Source organism: Camponotus floridanus, unplaced genomic scaffold (genome assembly GCF_003227725.1).
Source record: "Camponotus floridanus strain SB8 unplaced genomic scaffold, Cflo_v7.5 scaffold9, whole genome shotgun sequence".
Classification (NCBI taxonomy): domain Eukaryota; kingdom Metazoa; phylum Arthropoda; class Insecta; order Hymenoptera; family Formicidae; genus Camponotus; species Camponotus floridanus.
The window spans coordinates 716,961-737,413 of record NW_020229860.1 but is presented as its reverse complement, the minus strand read 5'-3'; the positions used below and the strand labels follow the sequence as shown (position 1 = coordinate 737,413).

Sequence of the window (20,453 nt, the reverse complement as noted above, 5' to 3'; positions counted from 1 at the left end):
GATGTTTGGTTGACCAATGACAAAAGGAGCAAAGGTTTTTTTTGTTTCGATTGATTAATCGAACGATACTTTACCTGTCCTGTTTACCTGAATAGATATTTACTCAAGTGATAAAAAAAGTGATATTATAAAATAATTAGAAAAGGTAAGTGTATATTATTTTTATCAAGATTCTACTTTTCCATGCAATGGTACCCTTATTGTAGAGTCAAATGTATACGTTACTGAGGCCTGACGCTTGGCGCATGCGCGCAGTTTTGTCCCTCGACTCTCCTGTCACTGCGCGGCGTATGTCAGTGTGTATCGCGCGCGCGTCATATTGACACGCGCGCTCGTGTTCTTATCGTTAAAATAGAATTGAATTACATATCGACGAGACGAGAGAAAATTAGCGGAACGGCCGCGAACGTATCGTAACCTTCCTATCTCATGCGAGATACACGATCGGTTCTCTCTTTCTCCCTCTCATGGCGTATGTCAATGTAGCCGAGTGGAAGACGGACCAGGTGTGCGAGTGGCTGAAAGGTGCGACGGAAATATTTTATTAGCGCGTTTGAGATTGTGGGAAAAATGGGTAATGCCGTGAAAAACATGTCGGAATTCTATTCTTCAATTTTGTATGCGCGTATACGTATGTGTGTATATGTGTTTGTGCGTGAGAAAATCCATTCTCTCCGCGTATACCCTCCCCCGCTTCCACCCCCTCCTCTCCACCCTTCCCTCCGGCCTATCGGTTTATTAATGCGTGTAAAAGACCGCTTTCATTCACTCATTCGTTCATTCATTCGTTTATTCATTCATCCATTTGTTTGTTCGATCTTCGTTGCGCAATTCTTGCATGATTTCCTGTGCTCTCGAGGAAATATAATCGATTGAGATTTAACTCATTAAACGAATCTCTAATTAATGACAACGAATGTCATTTTCTTACAATAATTGATTTTTGCAGATTACTGTAATTTATCTTGTAAACAGATTTGGTACTAATTTTGTTTTTTGTAGTTTATCATATTTACAATTATTTAAAATAATATATATAAATAAAGGATTATATTATAATTTTTAAGGATTATATTATAATTTTTATATACATATTTTACATAATTTTTCAAATTCTTAATTGTATTAATATTTATCTACAATGCGGTATAACTCTTTCTTGCCTTGTTATTAAAATAATGAAGTATCATCCTAGATAATTACTACCTATGACTCATCTCAGGAATGTTGCCCATCAATGCTATTTTTTTTGTGTTACAGGTCTAGATAATTCCATACTTCCCTATGTCCATAGTTTTATGAATCATAGTGTTAATGGACAACAATTACTAAGTTTACAACCAGAGGATTTGGAACATTTGAGTGTACTAAAACTTGGGCATCAAGAAATTATACTTGAGGCTGTAGAATATTTGAGAAATTTTCACTATGAATTGGACAGAGAAAATCTGCAATTACTGGCACTGCGACTTTCATGCCAGGCACACAGCTTACACAATGAATTGTCTCGTCAAACTGATTCAAAGCCTGTTACAACTCAAACATTATCGGATGTAGCATCAGTTGTGATGGCAGTCAAACCTTTAGTAAGATGGCTCGATCGTCCTCCATTCTGTGGTCAATTGGAATATAATGACAAGAAAACTGAATTGATGAAACTATCTTTGGAAATGGCTACATGTGCACAAAGGGATAGATTTGCTGAGAAACCGATTGAAGAGATCAGAACAACTTGCGATCAATTGGCAAAATTAGCAGATTATATTATTCAAGATACCGATGATCCTATGATTTTACAACCTGCCAGTTTAGATCTAGCAACATTAAAAAAGAAATCTGGTGATGATTTGGTAAGTCTTCAATAATTACATAATACAATTGCTAAGTCTCAATTGTTATCAACTTCTCATACTTTAAATTTAATTTAATTTTAAATTAAATATTGTAAATATTTGTATCTAGACTTTATATAATTTATTTATAATTATACTGGCTACAATAATTTTCTTAATAATTAGATTACTTATTGAGTAGTCATATTAACTCTAGAATGATTTGGCCATCACATCCTGCATTGATAAAACTCTATCAAACAAGTCATAATATTGTGACTGTGACTTCCTGTCTAGATAATTTGCTTTGTAAGCATGATCAAGATACCTCTATTGAATTAATAAATTTTCATACAAATATATCATATATTGTATATTTATAATATTCTTTATTTAATTATAAAAATTAAATTCTCTTTATTCTTTTTTCTTCTGTTATTTCTTAGGGTTTTTATATCTTACCATCTTTTCATGGAGTACATCAGATAGCTGAAATAAAGTTTGGATCTGCTGCACATCAATGTGGTAAAATGGAAGAAGGTGATGAGATAGTTCAGGTAGGCAAAATCCATTTTTGCAATTAAATTTTGGTAAATTGTTTAATTGTAAAATATATACATATGTGTAAATTTGTTAGGTAAATTATCAAACGGTAGTTGGTTGGGAGAGAAAAAACTTGCTTGAATTATTTCGTGAGAGCCCAGCAGAAATCCTCTTGACTCTAAAACGTAGGCCAAGGCATACTAAAGTTTATGGGCAAATTTATATAAAACCATATAGACTTCCAAGTAACAAAAAAACCTCTTACACAACACGATGGCAACATAATCTTCCATCCCCTAGACCAGAATTATTAACAATACCTGACTTTACAATGCCATTACCTAGGTAAGCTGTCTTTCTACATGTATTTTAATTGTGACTTGCTGCTAATATTCTTTTCTTTATTTAATAACATTGATATGCACACACATACATGTTTACATCATAAATTGTGTGTGATGTATATATATGTAGCATGTAGTTTTAATCTAACAAATGTATCTTGTTATTGCTTCCTCTATATTTTGAATTTAAGTCTAAAAACATTTATTTTTATATTAGTTAATATATTTTATATACTAATTAAAATATTTTGTTACATAGACATATGCCAAAGAATCCCAGTCCGGAACCGGCAAGTATTTTAGATACGGTTAATATGTTGGACACAATGGCCACGGATAGTAGCGATTCGGATAGCGAGGTAGAACCACCTCTTTCTATCCGTCTGTATTCCGCGAAACCGAGAAATTTAGTCCAAAGACGAGCTACGATTACGGGTGCCAGTCCTACGTCGAAACACGGTATCGATATAGAGCAATTTTGGAAGGAGCTAAAGCAAGAGCACAGTACGACCTTTCAGTTGCGTGACAAAGCGGCATCCTGCGCCCATGGTCTAGATAATGTATTACCAGTGGTAAATATACGACCACAAACATGTTTAGGATTAGAATCGACGAAAAAGAGGAAAAAGACTGATGAACAAACAGACGATAAGAAGGTGCAGTTTGAAGAAAAGTTGACCGACGTTGAAAGCATTCATCCAGATGATGCGAAGAGAACGACTCACAATGTAAGGGAAAGAGTTACACCTACACAAAGTTGTGACGATGGCACGAATGCTACAAATAAAAATAGCAATAATAAGAAACAAGTGATGGATAATGTCAACGATAGCAATAATATAAGTGATATAATCGTGCCTTTGGATGAATGTAATAATTTTATCGGAGATACATGTAATATTAATAAGAACACGCTGGATAACACAGAGACCGGCGCACGATATGTTAAAGAACGCGGTAAATTAGATAAAAGCTACAGTACGCCTGCATACGATCTATCGGATACTGAAGATAGGGAGGAGGATAGAAAATTAGCGTTTTTGCAGAATCCATTTTGTAAATTAGATTTACCTGTTCATTGTTCGAACAATGTACCAAGTGGTGCTTCAACAAAGACTGATGTTTGTACGTATACCGACAGTGCTATTGATGAAAAATTGAAGAATACGAATGGAGAACATAAAGAAACATCTATGTCTAGAATATGCGGCGGGAATGTCGCGCGAAAAATCAGCGATATCGAGAAACAGATAGCGCATGAAAACGCAGAGGAACAAGCAAGTGTCTTCGGAGTGCCTAAGGAATTAGATTCACGTAAGAATATTATACGCATTACTATAAACGACGCGAGTCCTAATAATAATTGTATAGAGAAAAACCAAAGCAATATCGATTGTAATATAGCCGAAGGAAATGTGAATACATGTGACGAGAAGCATTCTGTCACGGAGTTAAGTATCGAATGCGAAAAAGATGTTATAAACAAATTCCATTCTGGGGCTATTTGTTCGATAAATTTGGCAGACAAATGTCGCGAGAATATCGTTTGCAATAACTCGGAAATGTCAAATAGTGAAGAAGCATACAGTAGTAGTAGTAGTAGTAGTAGTAGTAGTAGTAGTAATAGTAATAGTAATAGTAATAGTAATAGTAGTAGTAATAGCAGCATTGAAAGAGATGAGACGTTGCAAAAATTCGACAGAATTTTGCAAACAGTTGATTGCGCCTTAACTCAGCATGCAAAATTGCTTGAGAAAAAGTCTTCCGTGATGATATCGAACGAAGATTCTACCAACACAAGGATATCGCCAAGCAATAACGTCAAATCTTCTATCGAGGACGATCTACCGAATGTTTCAAAAATGCAAATTAGTGGAAAACCACAAATTAAAGAGATAAAATCTGCAGAATCGCCCTTGGCACAAGCTATGATACAATCTTGCCGTTATATAGAATTACCGAAGATCGAGTCTGTTAGAAAACTTGAAAATAAATCTCATGTAACACCGCCAGAACCACCGCCTCGTAAGTATTACACGAAACACGCGGCGGTGGCCACAAATGACTTAAAATTAAATATTACTTCAAAAATTCCGAACAGTTTGGAAAAACCTCAAGTTCCAGAAAGACCCAAAATAAGACGAGACTTTAGAAAAGTAGATAACTTGAATTTATCTGTGAATCACACCAGAAGCAATTCAGATTGTCAAGATAGAGAAAATTCTTCTTCAGATGTTAATACAGAAAATTCAATTGATTTTATCGAACGACAAATTACAAGTTTAAATGATCAAAAATTTACTCAATCCGATACTTCGTTATATAATGAAAATGCCAACAAACAATTGAGAGAAGATAAATATTCGTTTGAAAAATACGAGCCATTCATCGAAAAGTTTGCTTGTTCGAGTCAATCTATAACAGACTGTTATAAATCTGGTCATTCTCCTCGCAATGTCGAATGCCTTGATGGTGCGACACACTCGAAACAAATGATATTGGATTTAAAGGCGAAATCATCAGAGAAAGATAAAAGTTTCGAGAAAAGTGTTGTTAATAGAGCTATGATGGTAGCTAGAAGTATTGGCTTACACAGTAGTTTGAGCAAATCTAATAGCAGTCCGAGAAGTAACAGAAAACGTAATATGTTGCTAGCAAGTAAGTACTATTAACGATTTCTTTTTCAATTGATTTTGCTCAGATTTATTTTGACAATAATACAATCAACCAAATTTTTGAAAATTTTGAAATACTACACATTCACTCAAAATTGTCCCTTATTTAAATATAATATTGTAGTTTGATACAAGTGATATCATTTTCAAAATTATATCTTATATTTTGAATTATTTAAGAATATAAAACTATATCGCTTTTTCTCTTTTTAGAGAGGAGAAATGTATCCGTGAAAGATGTTGGTAGTGGTGATTTGGAAGGATGGCTGATATATCGAAGCAGAGGAGCAGGCGGCGCATGGGCAAGGGCTTGGTTCGTGCTAAAGTGCTCATCATTGTACAGGTAAAATTGTTCGACAATTACGTGTTATGATAGCTTTTATATATCGAAGAAATATCGAACTAATTTTATTTTTTAGATTTAAGACACAAGACAGTGCGAAAGCCGATTGCTTGATCGTGTTAACGGGTTTTACCGTATCACCAGCAGCCGAAGTAAAATCGAGGAAATATGCCTTTAAGGTATATCATACGGGGACGGTGTTTTATTTTGCCGCCGATGCTGAAGATTCATTGATTCTGTGGCTAGATGCGGTCAGTAAAGGCACTCTGGGTGCAGATACCAACAATCAAACCATCGGACTTTTCAGCGAAACCGACGAAAGCGACAGCGAAAATCACAAGAGCAAGATAAAATGCACCTTGGAATCTAAACCAAATCTAGAAAAGAATTCGTTTGGTTCTTTGAAAAAGGTAGTGCGAAAGGATATCGCATCATTTAAAGACCATGAAATTAGTGGGGCGAGCTTGGATAGAAAATATTTGAAGTTTCTCGGTGCCAGAAATCAAAATATGCCTGTTCCAACGGCGCAATTTAGAAGTTACAGAAGAGTACTTCCCACATCGACGCCAAAGTAAAAATAACATCCTCGAGATTGCCTCTTATGTATATATCAAGAAATATATATCTTTAAACATAATATTTATCGTTTTATAGGAAAGAAGATTCCAATTCAAATTCTCCGGATTTGCAAATGACTATCGCGGGTAGCACATTTTATGGATTAAGCGGCTCACAAAGTGCCATGGATATGTCGAGCTCGTCAAACAATCAAGATATGGGTGATTATCGGCGTACTACGGATAGGTAATTTTTATGTATATTATTTTTCCTTGATATCATATTGCGGAAAAACGTTTCTCTATGCGGAGGATAACATATCTTACAACATTTTATTGTATAATAAATAAATACATAATATGTGTATAATATATAGATCCATCGATAGCCGTAATAGAAGACCGGATGATTTGCAAAGCTTTATCACGTTGGAAGAATTTATGTTATCTCAACAGAATGAGGATCAACAGCGGTCAAGTACCATAAATAGATCGCTGTCTCCACGCGCGACACCTTTGACCGGTGATCACGTGCATGTAGAACATAGGAACTTGAATAATAACGCGGCATACGGCGAGCAAATCAGACAGTTGAATGATACATTTTTGAATAATGATACTGGCTATATTTATGGCAAAACTAACGATGAAATATCGAGAAGTAGTAACGCTATGTATGCTCACTCGAGGAATACGCATGAGCATACAGTGCGTCAAGTCACCGGGGATTGCTTAGTTATTGCTCGATCTGAAACCAAAGGAGATTGCGTAAGCGATAAATCTTATGGCAAGTATACGGTCGGACAGAAAAAAATATGGGATCCCTCCGGGTCTGTGCAAAAGAGAAGACCGCAAGAATTTGCGAACGCTCAGCAGACAAGACATACAGGTGATTCGAATCATTGGAGAAACCCAATGAGTAGCCCTATAGCAAATAAGCATGATTCTCCGGGTTACAGTAGAGATTACGAACATAATACACATGTACAATCTTCCAATCACGAAAGCTACCAGACACACGATTGTGTTCCGTCCAGAAATGTCGGTACATCAGTAATAGAGGATTTCAAGACTGTACCGAAACGACACGTTAGAAATGACGGTAATCTTATGGATAACTTCTTGTAATTATGTTGATTTATAAAATGTTAGAAACAAAAAAGAATTTTTTTACACTATATCTATCAAAATAAAGTAATTTTTTTATGTTCTATTACAAAAAAATTTATATAAACTCACATCTGACGTCATAATTTGTTATGGCTACAAAGGAAATAGGAGTTGTAGTGTTTCAATGAAATCATATGATTTATCAACTGATCATGATTATTTGATATTAAATCTATTTTGACTTTTTTTATTTAGATTATTCTGGATCTAGTAGCGACCTCGCGAGTCACACATTTGAGGCACAACAACGCATAAATAATGTAACGATTAATCGAAAAGGAAGTTTCAATCTCACTAATCGTCACGATTATAATTCTTCCGATAAACACTGGCTAGACTCATTAAGACGCGGCGGCGATAAGAAAGGCTCGAATTACGATCAGAACCGTTTGAAAAACGTTGCACAATATCAACCACCACCTATAACGACTTCACCTTTTGAACAAGAAGGTATGAAAGCTGCGTTTGAAATGCACTTGGATAAGAACGATCAAATGCAGAAGGGGAATCGTCTAAAAAATTTATTCGGTACAAAACAACAGAAGCCTTGTAGTTTGGATCTTCCTAAAGACGCCCAAAAAACCATATTAGGCAAGCAATTTCTTTAAATATTAAGATATTATGATGACACGATTTCTTTTCATGCAAACTGATTTTAAATTTTATTACTATTGTGTATAAACAGGCTCGCCGAGATTGCATAGAGCGCTATTTCGGGACAAATGTTCTAATCAATCGCAGCATCGATTATCCACTCGTTCTGGCAGTCAGAGTCCTGGTGATAGTGGAATCAGTCAATCTCACAGTTCTTTTAGCGGCAATAGTCCTTCCCAAACACTCAGTCAAAGTTTCAGTTCTGTCAGTTCAGTTAGTGACTGGAGCCCGGACGTAACAACATCATCTAATATATCAAAGGTATGCACAGTTCTTTATTTTTATATATCGCTATTCTTTATTTTTATTTTCTCTCTTGTCCCAATCTCTTCTATATCATTTTAATAATACAATTACAAAAGCTAATAATTCTTCTATTTCAAGACACTTTTGTTACCAAAAATCGATATATTAAAATGTAAAATAATAATATAGACAATAGGACAAAATGATATATGGGAGAGAGTTAATCAAATGAAATTATAAACATATGTTACATCTTTTTTTTTGTTTTTCCATTTCTATGCATGTTCAAATATGAAATAATGAAATAATAGTGCAAGGGGAAATGATAAAAATAAGAAATGTAATAAAAACAATTTAATTACTATATATGCAATGAATTTTATCCACAGTATGGTAGCGGATATTTATCTGGCCATAGAGGCTTTTCCAATTCTGGCAGGAGCTCGTTGGCACCTCCAACGTTACCATATATACCACCGCCAACGTCTCCGCCACCCGATTATCCTGGCTTAGAATATCCGCCGGTATTTGAACCCGGTACTTACTCTCTTTCGGATGCATCATTGCTACGCAATCGCAATAAAAATAGTCAAGACACAACCTAATAACAAGAAACGAGCCAAATTCATCTCTTTAACAACCAAAGATAAGAATTTCTTTCAATTTATCGATTGACAGGTGTTCTAATATAGAAGTACAGTTCAATTTCACATAGAGATACAGTTAACTTTATTATACATATCGTATATACTATAATTAAAGTTAAAATATTCTCTGCCATTATTAAGTATTTTAAAATAACCGTCCATTGTCTGATTCCACAAATATAACAAGCATATTCATAATTATCGAAATTATAGAGAACTTATTTTTCTTCAAAGTATAAATCCTAAAAATGAAATATTTTGCAAATAGCTAAACCGATGTCGCAACATGGAGAAGACTGAATTAAATATTATCTAACATTACCTGTTAGATATTGTAAATTATCAAATTTTTTATCTATTTCGAAGTTGACTCAATTTTTGCGTTATTAATATTATAATTGTTAAAAAATTGAATTGTATATTAAAAAAAATTGAATTGTATATAATTGAATTGTAAAATAATTTATTATAACTTTTGAAACAATTTATAAATTTATTGTATGCAAATTTTACATGTGTATACTCGTAATGTTTAATATGCTTATATAATTAACAACTTTTATTATGTACATATTATGTGTATCATATAATAACAATATCTTTATTAATAATGAATAATTTTCATCTATAATTTTTTTAATTATATTTAAACGATTAAATATAACATAATAATCGCTACTATGGAAAGATATTCACATTTTTTTCATAAATCTTTTATAATTTATTTGTGTTAGATTGTTGCAAATAAAATGATCGAGTTATTAGCAAAATTTCCAATGTGTGTAACTACGATTTTGTTAAAAATAATATTTATTTTAATGCGAACATAATTCATATTTTTAAAAAATCAATATTTTTGGAAATAATTAACTATTTAAGGATACATTTTTACTGCTTTATTGTTAAATATTCTTCGCTAAAAAATAATTATGATTTCTTATACTTTTTTATTGCAATTCTGCATAATTTTTGTGCATTAACGGTTTCATTTAATTTTAAAAGATTTATATTTTCTTTTTTTATTCTAGAGTTGATTTAAACATTTTCTATAAAATTTTACTGATATGAAAGACAAGATATGTAGAATCCATTTTCATTACATGTTATAATTTTATATAGAAACAGATTTTTTCATTTCGACCGACATTTTAATATGCAATATAACAATATATTTATAAGCAAATGTACAAATAATATTGTATTTTTTATAAATATTAATATAAAAAGAAATGTATATATAAGTATTTTTTTTATATGTATAGTTTATTTTTTAACTCTATTAATTTAATATAACTTTTGCTCTTTTAACAATTTACAATAGAAATCATATATTTTGTATATACTTGTAAATGAGATTTCTCTCTTTTGATACATAGTCAATTAATATAGAATATAAAATGTACTGGGCTGCACTAGGTATAAAGTGTTAGTGAAGTTATATGTACTAAGGCTTTTAACTGTAATCTTGTTTAAATAATTTTATATTGTTCTCAATAAGACAAAAATTATAAACTATTGAGATATATTATAATTTAATCTGATATTATTGCAAAATTTCATGATAAATATCTTTTAATATGCTACAACTTTTTATATAGAATACTTGATATATAGGAATTAAAATGTTTTTTAAATCATTTTGTATCATTATTTTCTTCACATATTAGCAATATATTTAATATAGACATATGGATAATATCTTTTCAACTTATTATAGTTCTTATAAATAATTACAAAATAGTATATCTTTTTTAAAAATATTTCTTATTCAGATTTTTGAAAAAAAATATATAATGTCTAATTTTAAATATATTAATATATGTTATAAAAAAGACACAAATGTGTGTTAGTGTAAAGTGCCTGCGGTATTTTTTCTAAATATATGGATTATCTGAATAAGATAAAAATAACATATTTTTAAGATTAGATATGTATACTTTGTGTTTACAATACATATATAGCATAGTTTATAACGCTTTTCTATATCTTTTTATGGATTGTTATTCAACATATTGTTATTATATTAATTATAATTTATGCTCAACATAAATCTTCCTGGAGAAACAGTAGCATAAAAATAAAAATACTAAGTCTACAAAAATATAGAGCATGTGAAAGAGAAAGAGGAGGGTTTTATTATATACTTAAGCGAGATTTTGTTCTCTCATATTTAATTTACATATATATTTTATACTGAAAGTAAGCATTGTACAAACTATTTCTTTTATGATAAAAATATAAATATTATAATATAGAATACATAAACGATATTACACAGAAATACAAACTCTCTCCTCTCCCTCTAAGATATATGTATTTGGCATAAAATAAATTATAAAATTTATTAAAATGGATTATATCTCTTTTTTTTAGTCTTATAATATGAAAGTATATTATGAATATTTATAATTAGTGACGTTTTGTGAATAAGGATTTTTTACTTATATCTGTACGTACATATGTATATATATCTGATTAAGAATAACACGTATTTATAAATACCGCCTTATGCCTATGGTTCACATCTTGAACACAAGAGCTCGTTGGTTCACGCTTGTCATTGTGCACAGCTGATTTGATGAAATATAGCAAATAAACGCAGGTTGTTTCTCTGAAACTGAATAAATTTTTTTAATAAAAATTTCATTTTGCGTCTTCTTTTATTTATAATGTAAAGAAAAGACTTTTTCTGTACAACTTATTAAAACTCTGACTGATGATATATTGCATTTAAATACTGTCTACGTTAATCATGGTCATGCAGACATGGTTTTCACGTTACACTTGTAATTCTGTTTACGCATGTTCTTTTTCTATTTATCGATATTCTACGAAGTATATCTAAAGAAAAACTTTATAAATTGGGTTATTTCGCATTCAATTTTCGATAATATCCAATTCGGTTTATAATGTAAGTATTACATCATGCAAAGTGTGTGTATCTGGTGTGTATGCTATATTCTAGCCTCAAATTAATTCAATCAATATTTTCAAACAATATCATAATATATATTTCGTGTACCTATTTTTTTACAAATTATTGCTTTATAGAAAAGTATCGTTTTTTACATTCTAGCTTCTCAATTTCTTTGATACATATTTTAGATATATGAAATATATTTAATATATATCATATGTTATATATTACATAATATATATTTAATTTTATATTTATAATTTACAGGCACTTCACAGAATAATGAAAGCTTTTATATATCCATTTAAAAGACTTTTATTTCTGGGATAAGTTGCTCTTCCAATGCAATATAATGAATAATCTAGCTGGGCAGTTTCGCAAGACAACATGGGATCCAATTCTTATAATTTCCCAGATAATTGCTGTGCAGACTGTTATGTATTTCTGTCTCGGGTTCTGGATTTGGATCGTTGCGTCAATACTAGGTTCGACAAAATCATTGGATTACATCTTTCAGTACAAGGAGATACATGTTCGTGACTTTGGAGGACAATTGATTATTGTTATATTTCTTCTAAACGCGTTGGTGGGTGCATTTGCATTATGGTGGTTGGTGCAAAGAACAAAATTGTGCATGGATTTTGCATGTACGGCCCATTTTATTCATCTGATTTGTTGCTGGGTGTACAATGGAACTTATCCAACATCCTTCAGCTGGTGGTGTTTAAATCTCGTGTCGTTAAGTATAATGTGTGTTTGCGGAGAATTTCTTTGTATGAGAACAGAATTGCAAGCAATACCCTTAAGTATGAACAGTCAGAAGACAGCCTTATAAAACAAACATATATAGAATTTATGAGATAAAAATAAAGCATATAAATAAAATTTTTTCAGTAAATTCATATATTGTTTATACTATGCAATTAAAATTTCTATTGTTGAGATCATTATTTTAATTCCTAATGTGTTTAAAGATTGTTTTTCACAAATAAGTATAAGTTTCTATTAACTTTTTAATAGATTTATATTTTTTACTAATTATTTATATTTATGTACAATTAATTTATATATAATAAATTATTAAACAATATTTTTCAAACTATATTTAATAAATACAGATGTAAATCACAATCTTGATATCTTATAAAAATTTTTTATTAATCATTAATATCTTGTTTAAATATACAAGTATAGATATACAAGTATGTTAACTACATATGTAAGTATACCATATTGCCTGATAACAGTGTTAAATATATATATATATATATAATATAGTTGAGACATATAATTAAATTGCATTGCATAAATTATAATTTTATTTTATTTCAGCACAATACATGCACATTGCATTCTAAAATATATACATAACTTTTGATAATATAACTATTTATACATAGTGATCACACCTAATGATGATCCTCTTTATAAAAACGTAAACCACAATAACCACAGATATGATTGCCTGGTTTATCCTAGAAAAAGAATAAGATACATATAATCTCTTTTAAAAATAAGAATAAATTTTAAAGTCCATATTCTGAATCTTTTTTTATCGATAAAAGAGGCTTATAAGCTTTCTGATTAGCTACAAGCCACTTTTATCGATAAAAGAGGATTCAGAATATGGACCTATGTGTAATCTATTTTCATACTATTATTTGACTTAAATTTTTTTCAATTCTAAATACCAATTAATGGATATTTGAATAAAAAATTGTATATTTGCATTGATGCATATTTTACCAGATTTATATACACTTTAGGATGTCCAAGTGGGCCTCCACCACCATCGCAAGCTACTATTCTTTCTTTTTCAGGAGATGGTGGTATTTCGTCTATCAAATTAATCCCCCAATTTTTATTAACTTCTTTTGGTCTGTCCATGAATCTTACTAATCGATAATCATCTTTTTCAAACACCTGATAAAGTATGATGTAATTTGGTAAAAAAAATAGTTTTTAAACTCTTTCTTTAAACAAATCAATAATGAGTGAATGAGGGATCGCTCACCTGACCCGTGTGAGTGACTTGAGTGTCACCTTCATCCACGGTTGCGTACATACGTTGCGTTATTGTATTTAACGCGGATGCATCTCTTTTGTACAACTTGCTAAAAGGGATACATAATCCGCTCACCCTTTTGGTCGCCATACTTGACGATTGTTGACGATTGACCATCCATAGATATATACAATTCATAGATGTGAAGCTAAAGTTGCATTTGTTTGATGCTGCATAAATATTGAAAATATTTCATTGACCAATCGAGGCAAAGATTCCTTTATTCTGATTGGTCAATCAAACTTTTGCAGTAGTTGTATGTCATATGAACGCAGCCTAAAATTTGCTATAAGAAGGGATACAGCGAATTTTATTGTGTGCTTCGCGGGTAATTCTAACACGGTTCTACACGAGAGATTTGTTCTTTATACATAGCAAAATTTTTTGTTTTTCCTCTTTTTTCCTCCAAAACTTCTAAATATGTATCTATCTCATTTTTAATGTACATTAATAACAATTTAAGTACAAATATATATATGTAGAACACGTTACCCACACAAGCGCAAATACATGCAAATCGAAATGTTTCAATAAATTTTCCTTATGTTATAAATTCTAAATCTTCTTTCTCTCTTGTTTTATATAAAATATTTGATATATGTATATATCTTATATATTTAATATAATTAGTAATTTTCATATGTGTACAAAACAATTATGTATATATATATATATATATATATATATATATATATATATATATATATATAATTTTCCCTTAACTCCAATCTGTAATTCAGCATTGAAAATTCACTATGACTAATCAATAACCGTTCAATCTTATATTAAAATTTTCTAAAAACAATTAAATAAATTGAAATGTACAGTATACATATATTTAGATATATATAGTTGAATTAAGTTTAATGATCAATATATAGTGAAAATTAAATAAATCGCCTATTTTATTTTTACTTATCATTAATAGTTGTAGTATGTGCAGATTTCACATTCAGAGTAACAAAATTTACAGGATCTTCTAACAAACATATATTAACACCATTGTAGAAAATCATTACATTTTCCTAAAGAATATATTTATAAGAACCTATTCTTTCTTTCTGACCACTATAATACTCAGCACTATAACAATCTCTGTAATAATTTTTTATAAAAATTTTTATAAATATAATACGTAACAGCAAAATAAAAATATAAATAGGCTTCTCAACTGATAGAGAAGCATTATTATTTTTATTCAATGCATTAGTATTTTAATAAACTTTTGATAAATTTCAGTAGTTGTAATGGAACTTAAAAAATTTTCTGAACAGAATTATAATTATTCTAAAATCAGTTAGCCATCAAAAGATGATTCATCACTACTATCACTAAAAGATAATTCACCTTCTATTATATAATTGATATCAAATATGGGATCTACTAAAAAAGTGAACTCAGATCTTGTGACATAAAAGTGAATTCTTTTTAAATTCTCTGTGTTATCTGGGATGCTATAAACACTTAGAATAAATATTTGCATCAATCTGATTCAATTGCGTGTCGTAACATTTTAAAGAAAAAAAACAAGGACCTTCTCTGAAGGAACTTGTGTGTGTAATAAACGAATCATAAATAAGATTTCGCGTGCTAGATCTTTCGTTTCTTTTCATATATATATATATATATATATATATATATATATATATATATATATAAAGAATTATCGCATTAAATATGTCCTCCCAAGTTTTTATCAGATATGTAAAATTTTTCGCAGAAAAACACATGATTCATGCTTGATGTACAGAAGTGATATTAGGGTCATAAGAGAATGATTTAGAGTGCGATACGCACAGAAATCTCAATAAAAATACCGACTTTCTCTCTCTCACGATATATCAATGTGGAATAAATAGATAAATAGCTGTCCTTTTCAGTGCCGGATTTAATTTTGATGTGATTCTAAATTGTATATACATATATATATATATATATATATATATATATATATATATAAATTTCTCCGACTAAGATGTAAATAATAAATATAAAAAATATTTAAAATTAAAAATCATTAAAATGATTTTTCATTTACTTATAAGATTTTGAAGTTGTTGAAAATAATCGATTGATGATTAACAATATAATAGTCGAAATTATATCATATAAAAAATTATCACGCTTCGATTGCTAATGATCGTTATATACATTTTACCCGAAGAACTTTTTTTATAAAATAATACACTTACAAAGTTTGCTATATAAAAAAAGCTTCTAAATTTTTATATGTAAATTTGGAAGAATGCTTCTTTATTCCTTCCATTTTCGCTGACTATATTTTTTGTGCACATGCAAACAAATTGATAGGAAAACTTTTCGAATCATACGCAAGACGCATTCTTTATCCTATTATTCAAGGTCGCTCGATGATCCCTTGTAGATGCTCATATATGGACGCAGGCGCACAGAAACGCTTTTCTGGGGGTGAGTTACAAGGTGAAAGAGAGTGTACGTATGTATATATGTAGCTGTGGACGATCGTGAAGTAGACGTGACGAATTGCTTTCTGAAACTATTGACACGATGTCCTTATTGTGATTTATCGGAGGAATAGCCTTCGCTTATTAGCCTTTCGTTCCAGGTGAATGAGAAAATAATGTAACGTTGCAGGGACGACCTGGGGTAAGTATCGACGTACATTTATTTTGCTCTTCCGTATGTTGGACTGATAATTTCTTGCGTTACATTTCCATTGCAAAGCGTTCGTGTATTTCGTTTTTACAATAGCACCTATATAATAAAAATATTTTAATAAAGCAATGAATGTCTTGTAAATAATTTCTTTTCATATATATTCAGTTGTCTCGATCTCGTCTGAATTAATAAGTTACAAATAAATAGTTCGAAATTAAATAACTTAAATAATTAAATCTTTTTATAAATTATAACTTTATATTAAAAAGAGATGTAAAAGAGAAATATATATATATATATATATATATGATACGCAAAGCAAACTAGTCAACAATATTGCTGTGATTAATCTTCGGCGAGATCGAATGACAGCTGTTTGAGAGGCACAATATGTCGCGACACATAAATTGTGATTGATCGCTCGTTGACGGAAAATTTAAACGTAACGCTGCAGATACAGGGTCATAATTAAGATGGATGTTCATGGTGCTGGAGTTGTCGCCGTTTTGGGCACAGTTGGAGCTGCTACCGGAGCAATTTCGGCAGTGATTGTCTACACTATTTGTGCGCGTCGCCGACGATTGCTTACTTCGGTCGGAGGACCACTTAATTGGCATGTATCTATATTTTTTAGATATGCGTTCATTCATTATGTTTGGATAAAACACGATTAATCACTTTAAGTTGTTCTGAAACATGATAATATTGCTTGGTAAAGTCTAAAAAATATAATTTATAATGTAAATATAAAATAAAGAGTCAAATAATATAATAATGTGGTTCTTTTATAGGTTTGAAAAGGATTTACTGGACAGAGCGGAGGAGGCAGCCAGATCGTCAAAGGATGTTTTGGTTGGTGTCGCGCTTTCGCGGGATAATAAAATTAGACGTAGCGATAGTCACTCTGATGACGACGAATGGCAATCCGATCATGTATTTGACAGCATTGCCAGTGATTCTCCTAGAAGAAGTAGGTGCACTGGTGTCCCGAAAATTCTATTAAAAATAGAATGATTATCAGATTATCAAAAAAAAAACAAACCGCGATACTATTATTAAGAAAAAAGAACTATTTCATATAACTTTATAAAACTATTCCTGTAAAACTTTTATGATATATGCAATGGCATTGAAAAAGTTATAACAAAAATATGAAGTATGTAATATAGATAATAAAATAGATACAAGTAGATATACAATGCATAGGCAACATATATTCTCGGAACATTTCATTTAAAATCGGAACATTGGATCAAAAGAATTACACGACGCTGCTTTATCCCTTCTTCATTATAGACATATTCTTATCTGGATTTTCTCTTTGTAGTTATGCAACACCTCTCGGAATCGGATGATATCCCTCCGTCTCCGATGAGTCCGCTCGCGCCACCTCTTCCAGAAGGTGCAGTGGTTGCATCAGAGAAGCGCATGGTGATCGTCAGACCACCACCGCGAAGTATAGATGGATCTCAATCCCGATTAAATAGTGTCGAAATCGTCGAGTCAACTCGACGACACAAGGTATATATATCGTATAGTTTTATTATACTACATTTAATTATTGCTGATCCATCAATATATAATTAACGTATCTAATCATATATATAATTATATCATACGTATATTTCTATAGCTCTCCTCATCCTCTTCGACCTCATCGTCCGACGAAATCAGAGGTGAATTAAAATTGGGATTGATCTACGATGCTACCGCTGGAATACTTACTGTGAGACTTATCGAGGTAATATTTCTATCTGTCGCATGTATGATGTATATATTTGCCGTTACGCCGTTATAATATATAAATTATACGTAATCATTTTTTTCTTTAAAGGCACACGATCTTCGTGCCCGGGAATTGAGCGGGATCGCGGACCCTTATGCTAAAATACGTCTGCTGCCTGATCGAAGCAACGTATGGCAAACTACGATACACAGGCGTACTCTGAATCCCGGTAAATATTTACCTAATTTTCACAAAATTATCATGAAGGAGAAGAAAACTCATTCAAGAAAGATATTATAAAAAGATACCTCTTGTACATCTAATTTCGTTCTCTAGTATTCGACGAGGACTTTGTCTTCGAAATAACACCTCCATCGTCATTATCCGGGAGGACGTTAGAAATCTTGCTCTATGATTTCGATGCGTTCACACGACACCGAGGTTTGGGTTACGTGCAACTTCCTCTATGCTCCGTGCCGGATCTTGGTGCAAACTTGATCACGATCACAAAACCAGTTCTACGATACGGGGTGGAGGGCGGTTTTAAAGCACCACCTCTAGGAGAACTAATGGTTTCCATCTCATATCAGCTGTCTCTAGAGAAACTAACAATTATTGTCGTAAGGGCGAGAAATTTACCCGTTCTCGACGATCCCGCAAACGCAAATTCATATGTAAAGGTATGTAACATACGTATGAATAAACTTTCCTTGAATCTTTTTGCTCTTGTTGCTAATTGCTCTGTATTTAGGTATCACTCATGCAGGATGGTAAGAGTCTTAAGAAGAAAAAATCGGGTATACAGCGTGAGACCACCAGTCCCGTATGGAACGATATCCTTAACTTTGACATCAGTAGCGATGTGTTGTCGAAGTGTGTCTTACAATTCTCCGTATTGCGAGCCAATGGTGATCTCTTGGCCAAATGCGAGGTATCCGGTTCGTGCCAAAAAGAATTGTTTCAGCGTGTATTATCCGGCAAAGGTGCGTCAGCGCAATGGTTACCCTTGTCGGAACCAGAAGCACAGCACAGCGATAACGGCGAATTGAAAGATTAAGAAGAAAGTCGTTAAAATATAATTAAAATCTATGAAAATGCATCGTATATCATATTAATTGTTTTCAAATGTATAATGAAACGCTTTCGCGAAAGCGTTCCATCTCTCCTATTCTTGAATTGGATAAACAAAGCGGTTCAATATTAGCCAAGTAAACGCCGACTCCAATATAATACCTTTAGAAAATGATGCAAATTGATGCGCTGGCGCCGTATAATTAGTCATGACTTGTGTATTATTATTAATATAATATAGTATTCTAAACTTTTCTGATAATCATATTTTCAGAATATATATATATATATATATATATATATATATATATATATATATATATATATATAATTTTGCATTGACGCACCCTAAAAACATTGCAAGTTTCGTAACATGGCTTCCGGCTGTATATAACGATTACTTTTATTGACGTTTATTACTATATTATTAGTAAATTGGCAAAGTCTGTCAAGTGCGACAGGTATAGTCATACTATTGCGATATTTACTTCCGCTTACGCTGAATTTTATCTGTATTATATGATTGATTGTTAGCTGAGATATTATAAACTTACAACCGATATCGCATCAATTCGGAATATCAAACGCATATTCAATATGTTTTGCACGCTCTTATCGATAACTATACTGTGTGCATATTTTATACATATATTTTTTGTATCGTTCTTGAAGAAAATGATAATAGGGAATTTGATGTACATCTAGATTTTTGTGTACATCAAAAATTTTATGACGACCATTTCCGTTCCATATACACCAACTGATTAATGATAAAACGACGAGGTGTTATTCATCAATCGTCCTACATAGCAAAAAAAGTACAAGTATGTAATCAAGTGAAATTATTATATGATAAATTGTAATAATCGCACAAGTTGATTCTATGCATAAAGCGATACATTTAAAGTTGTTTTCATTTTGTTACACGAAACAAATGAAGATTATTACACAGAAAAAGAAAAAAATGAATCCATTGATGAAAGCAGGTTCTTTCCTTGATGGAATAACTGTTATCAAGATTTCCTC

General features: G+C 31.3%; 4 protein-coding genes across 5 annotated transcripts; 3 read left to right on the top strand and 1 right to left on the bottom strand.

The window, feature by feature from the left end:
• The first annotated feature begins 308 nt into the window (after window positions 1–308).
• Window positions 309–9,371, top strand: LOC105259286. 2 transcript variants are annotated; one of them, XM_011271145.2, is made up of 12 exons: window positions 309–525; window positions 1,261–1,850; window positions 2,279–2,389; window positions 2,470–2,720; window positions 2,979–5,377; window positions 5,608–5,737; window positions 5,814–6,308; window positions 6,392–6,541; window positions 6,672–7,396; window positions 7,660–8,055; window positions 8,150–8,379; window positions 8,754–9,371. In XM_011271145.2, exons 1-12 carry the CDS (start codon window positions 468–470, stop codon window positions 8,967–8,969), a joined length of 5,751 nt encoding a protein of 1,916 aa, XP_011269447.2. In that variant the 5' UTR covers window positions 309–467; the 3' UTR covers window positions 8,970–9,371. The 2 variants fall into 2 exon arrangements, with proteins under 2 accessions (XP_011269447.2, XP_025270590.1); XM_025414805.1 differs by lacking the exons at window positions 309–525; window positions 1,261–1,850; window positions 2,470–2,720 and having other exon boundaries at window positions 2,332–2,389.
• A 2,303-nt stretch (window positions 9,372–11,674) lies between these two features.
• LOC105259287 (protein SYS1 homolog) lies at window positions 11,675–12,815 on the top strand. Its single transcript, XM_011271147.3, has 2 exons — window positions 11,675–11,922; window positions 12,196–12,815. Exon 2 carries the CDS (start codon window positions 12,281–12,283, stop codon window positions 12,761–12,763), a length of 483 nt encoding a protein of 160 aa, XP_011269449.1. The 5' UTR covers window positions 11,675–11,922; window positions 12,196–12,280; the 3' UTR covers window positions 12,764–12,815.
• Window positions 12,816–13,234: 419 nt separating this feature from the next.
• On the bottom strand, window positions 13,235–14,102 carry LOC105259288 (NADH dehydrogenase [ubiquinone] iron-sulfur protein 6, mitochondrial). The gene is made up of 3 exons (XM_011271148.3): window positions 13,943–14,102; window positions 13,675–13,851; window positions 13,235–13,403 (listed from the first exon to the last, which is right to left on the bottom strand). The coding sequence occupies exons 1-3, from the start codon at window positions 14,081–14,083 to the stop codon at window positions 13,338–13,340; spliced, it is 384 nt and encodes a 127-aa protein (XP_011269450.1). The 5' UTR covers window positions 14,084–14,102; the 3' UTR covers window positions 13,235–13,337.
• A 2,167-nt stretch (window positions 14,103–16,269) lies between these two features.
• LOC105259289 (synaptotagmin-1) lies at window positions 16,270–19,659 on the top strand. The gene is made up of 8 exons (XM_011271149.3): window positions 16,270–16,618; window positions 17,085–17,243; window positions 17,422–17,600; window positions 17,958–18,151; window positions 18,264–18,371; window positions 18,465–18,585; window positions 18,693–19,036; window positions 19,108–19,659. Exons 2-8 carry the CDS (start codon window positions 17,104–17,106, stop codon window positions 19,411–19,413), a joined length of 1,392 nt encoding a protein of 463 aa, XP_011269451.1. The 5' UTR covers window positions 16,270–16,618; window positions 17,085–17,103; the 3' UTR covers window positions 19,414–19,659.
• Window positions 19,660–20,453: the final 794 nt, after the last annotated feature.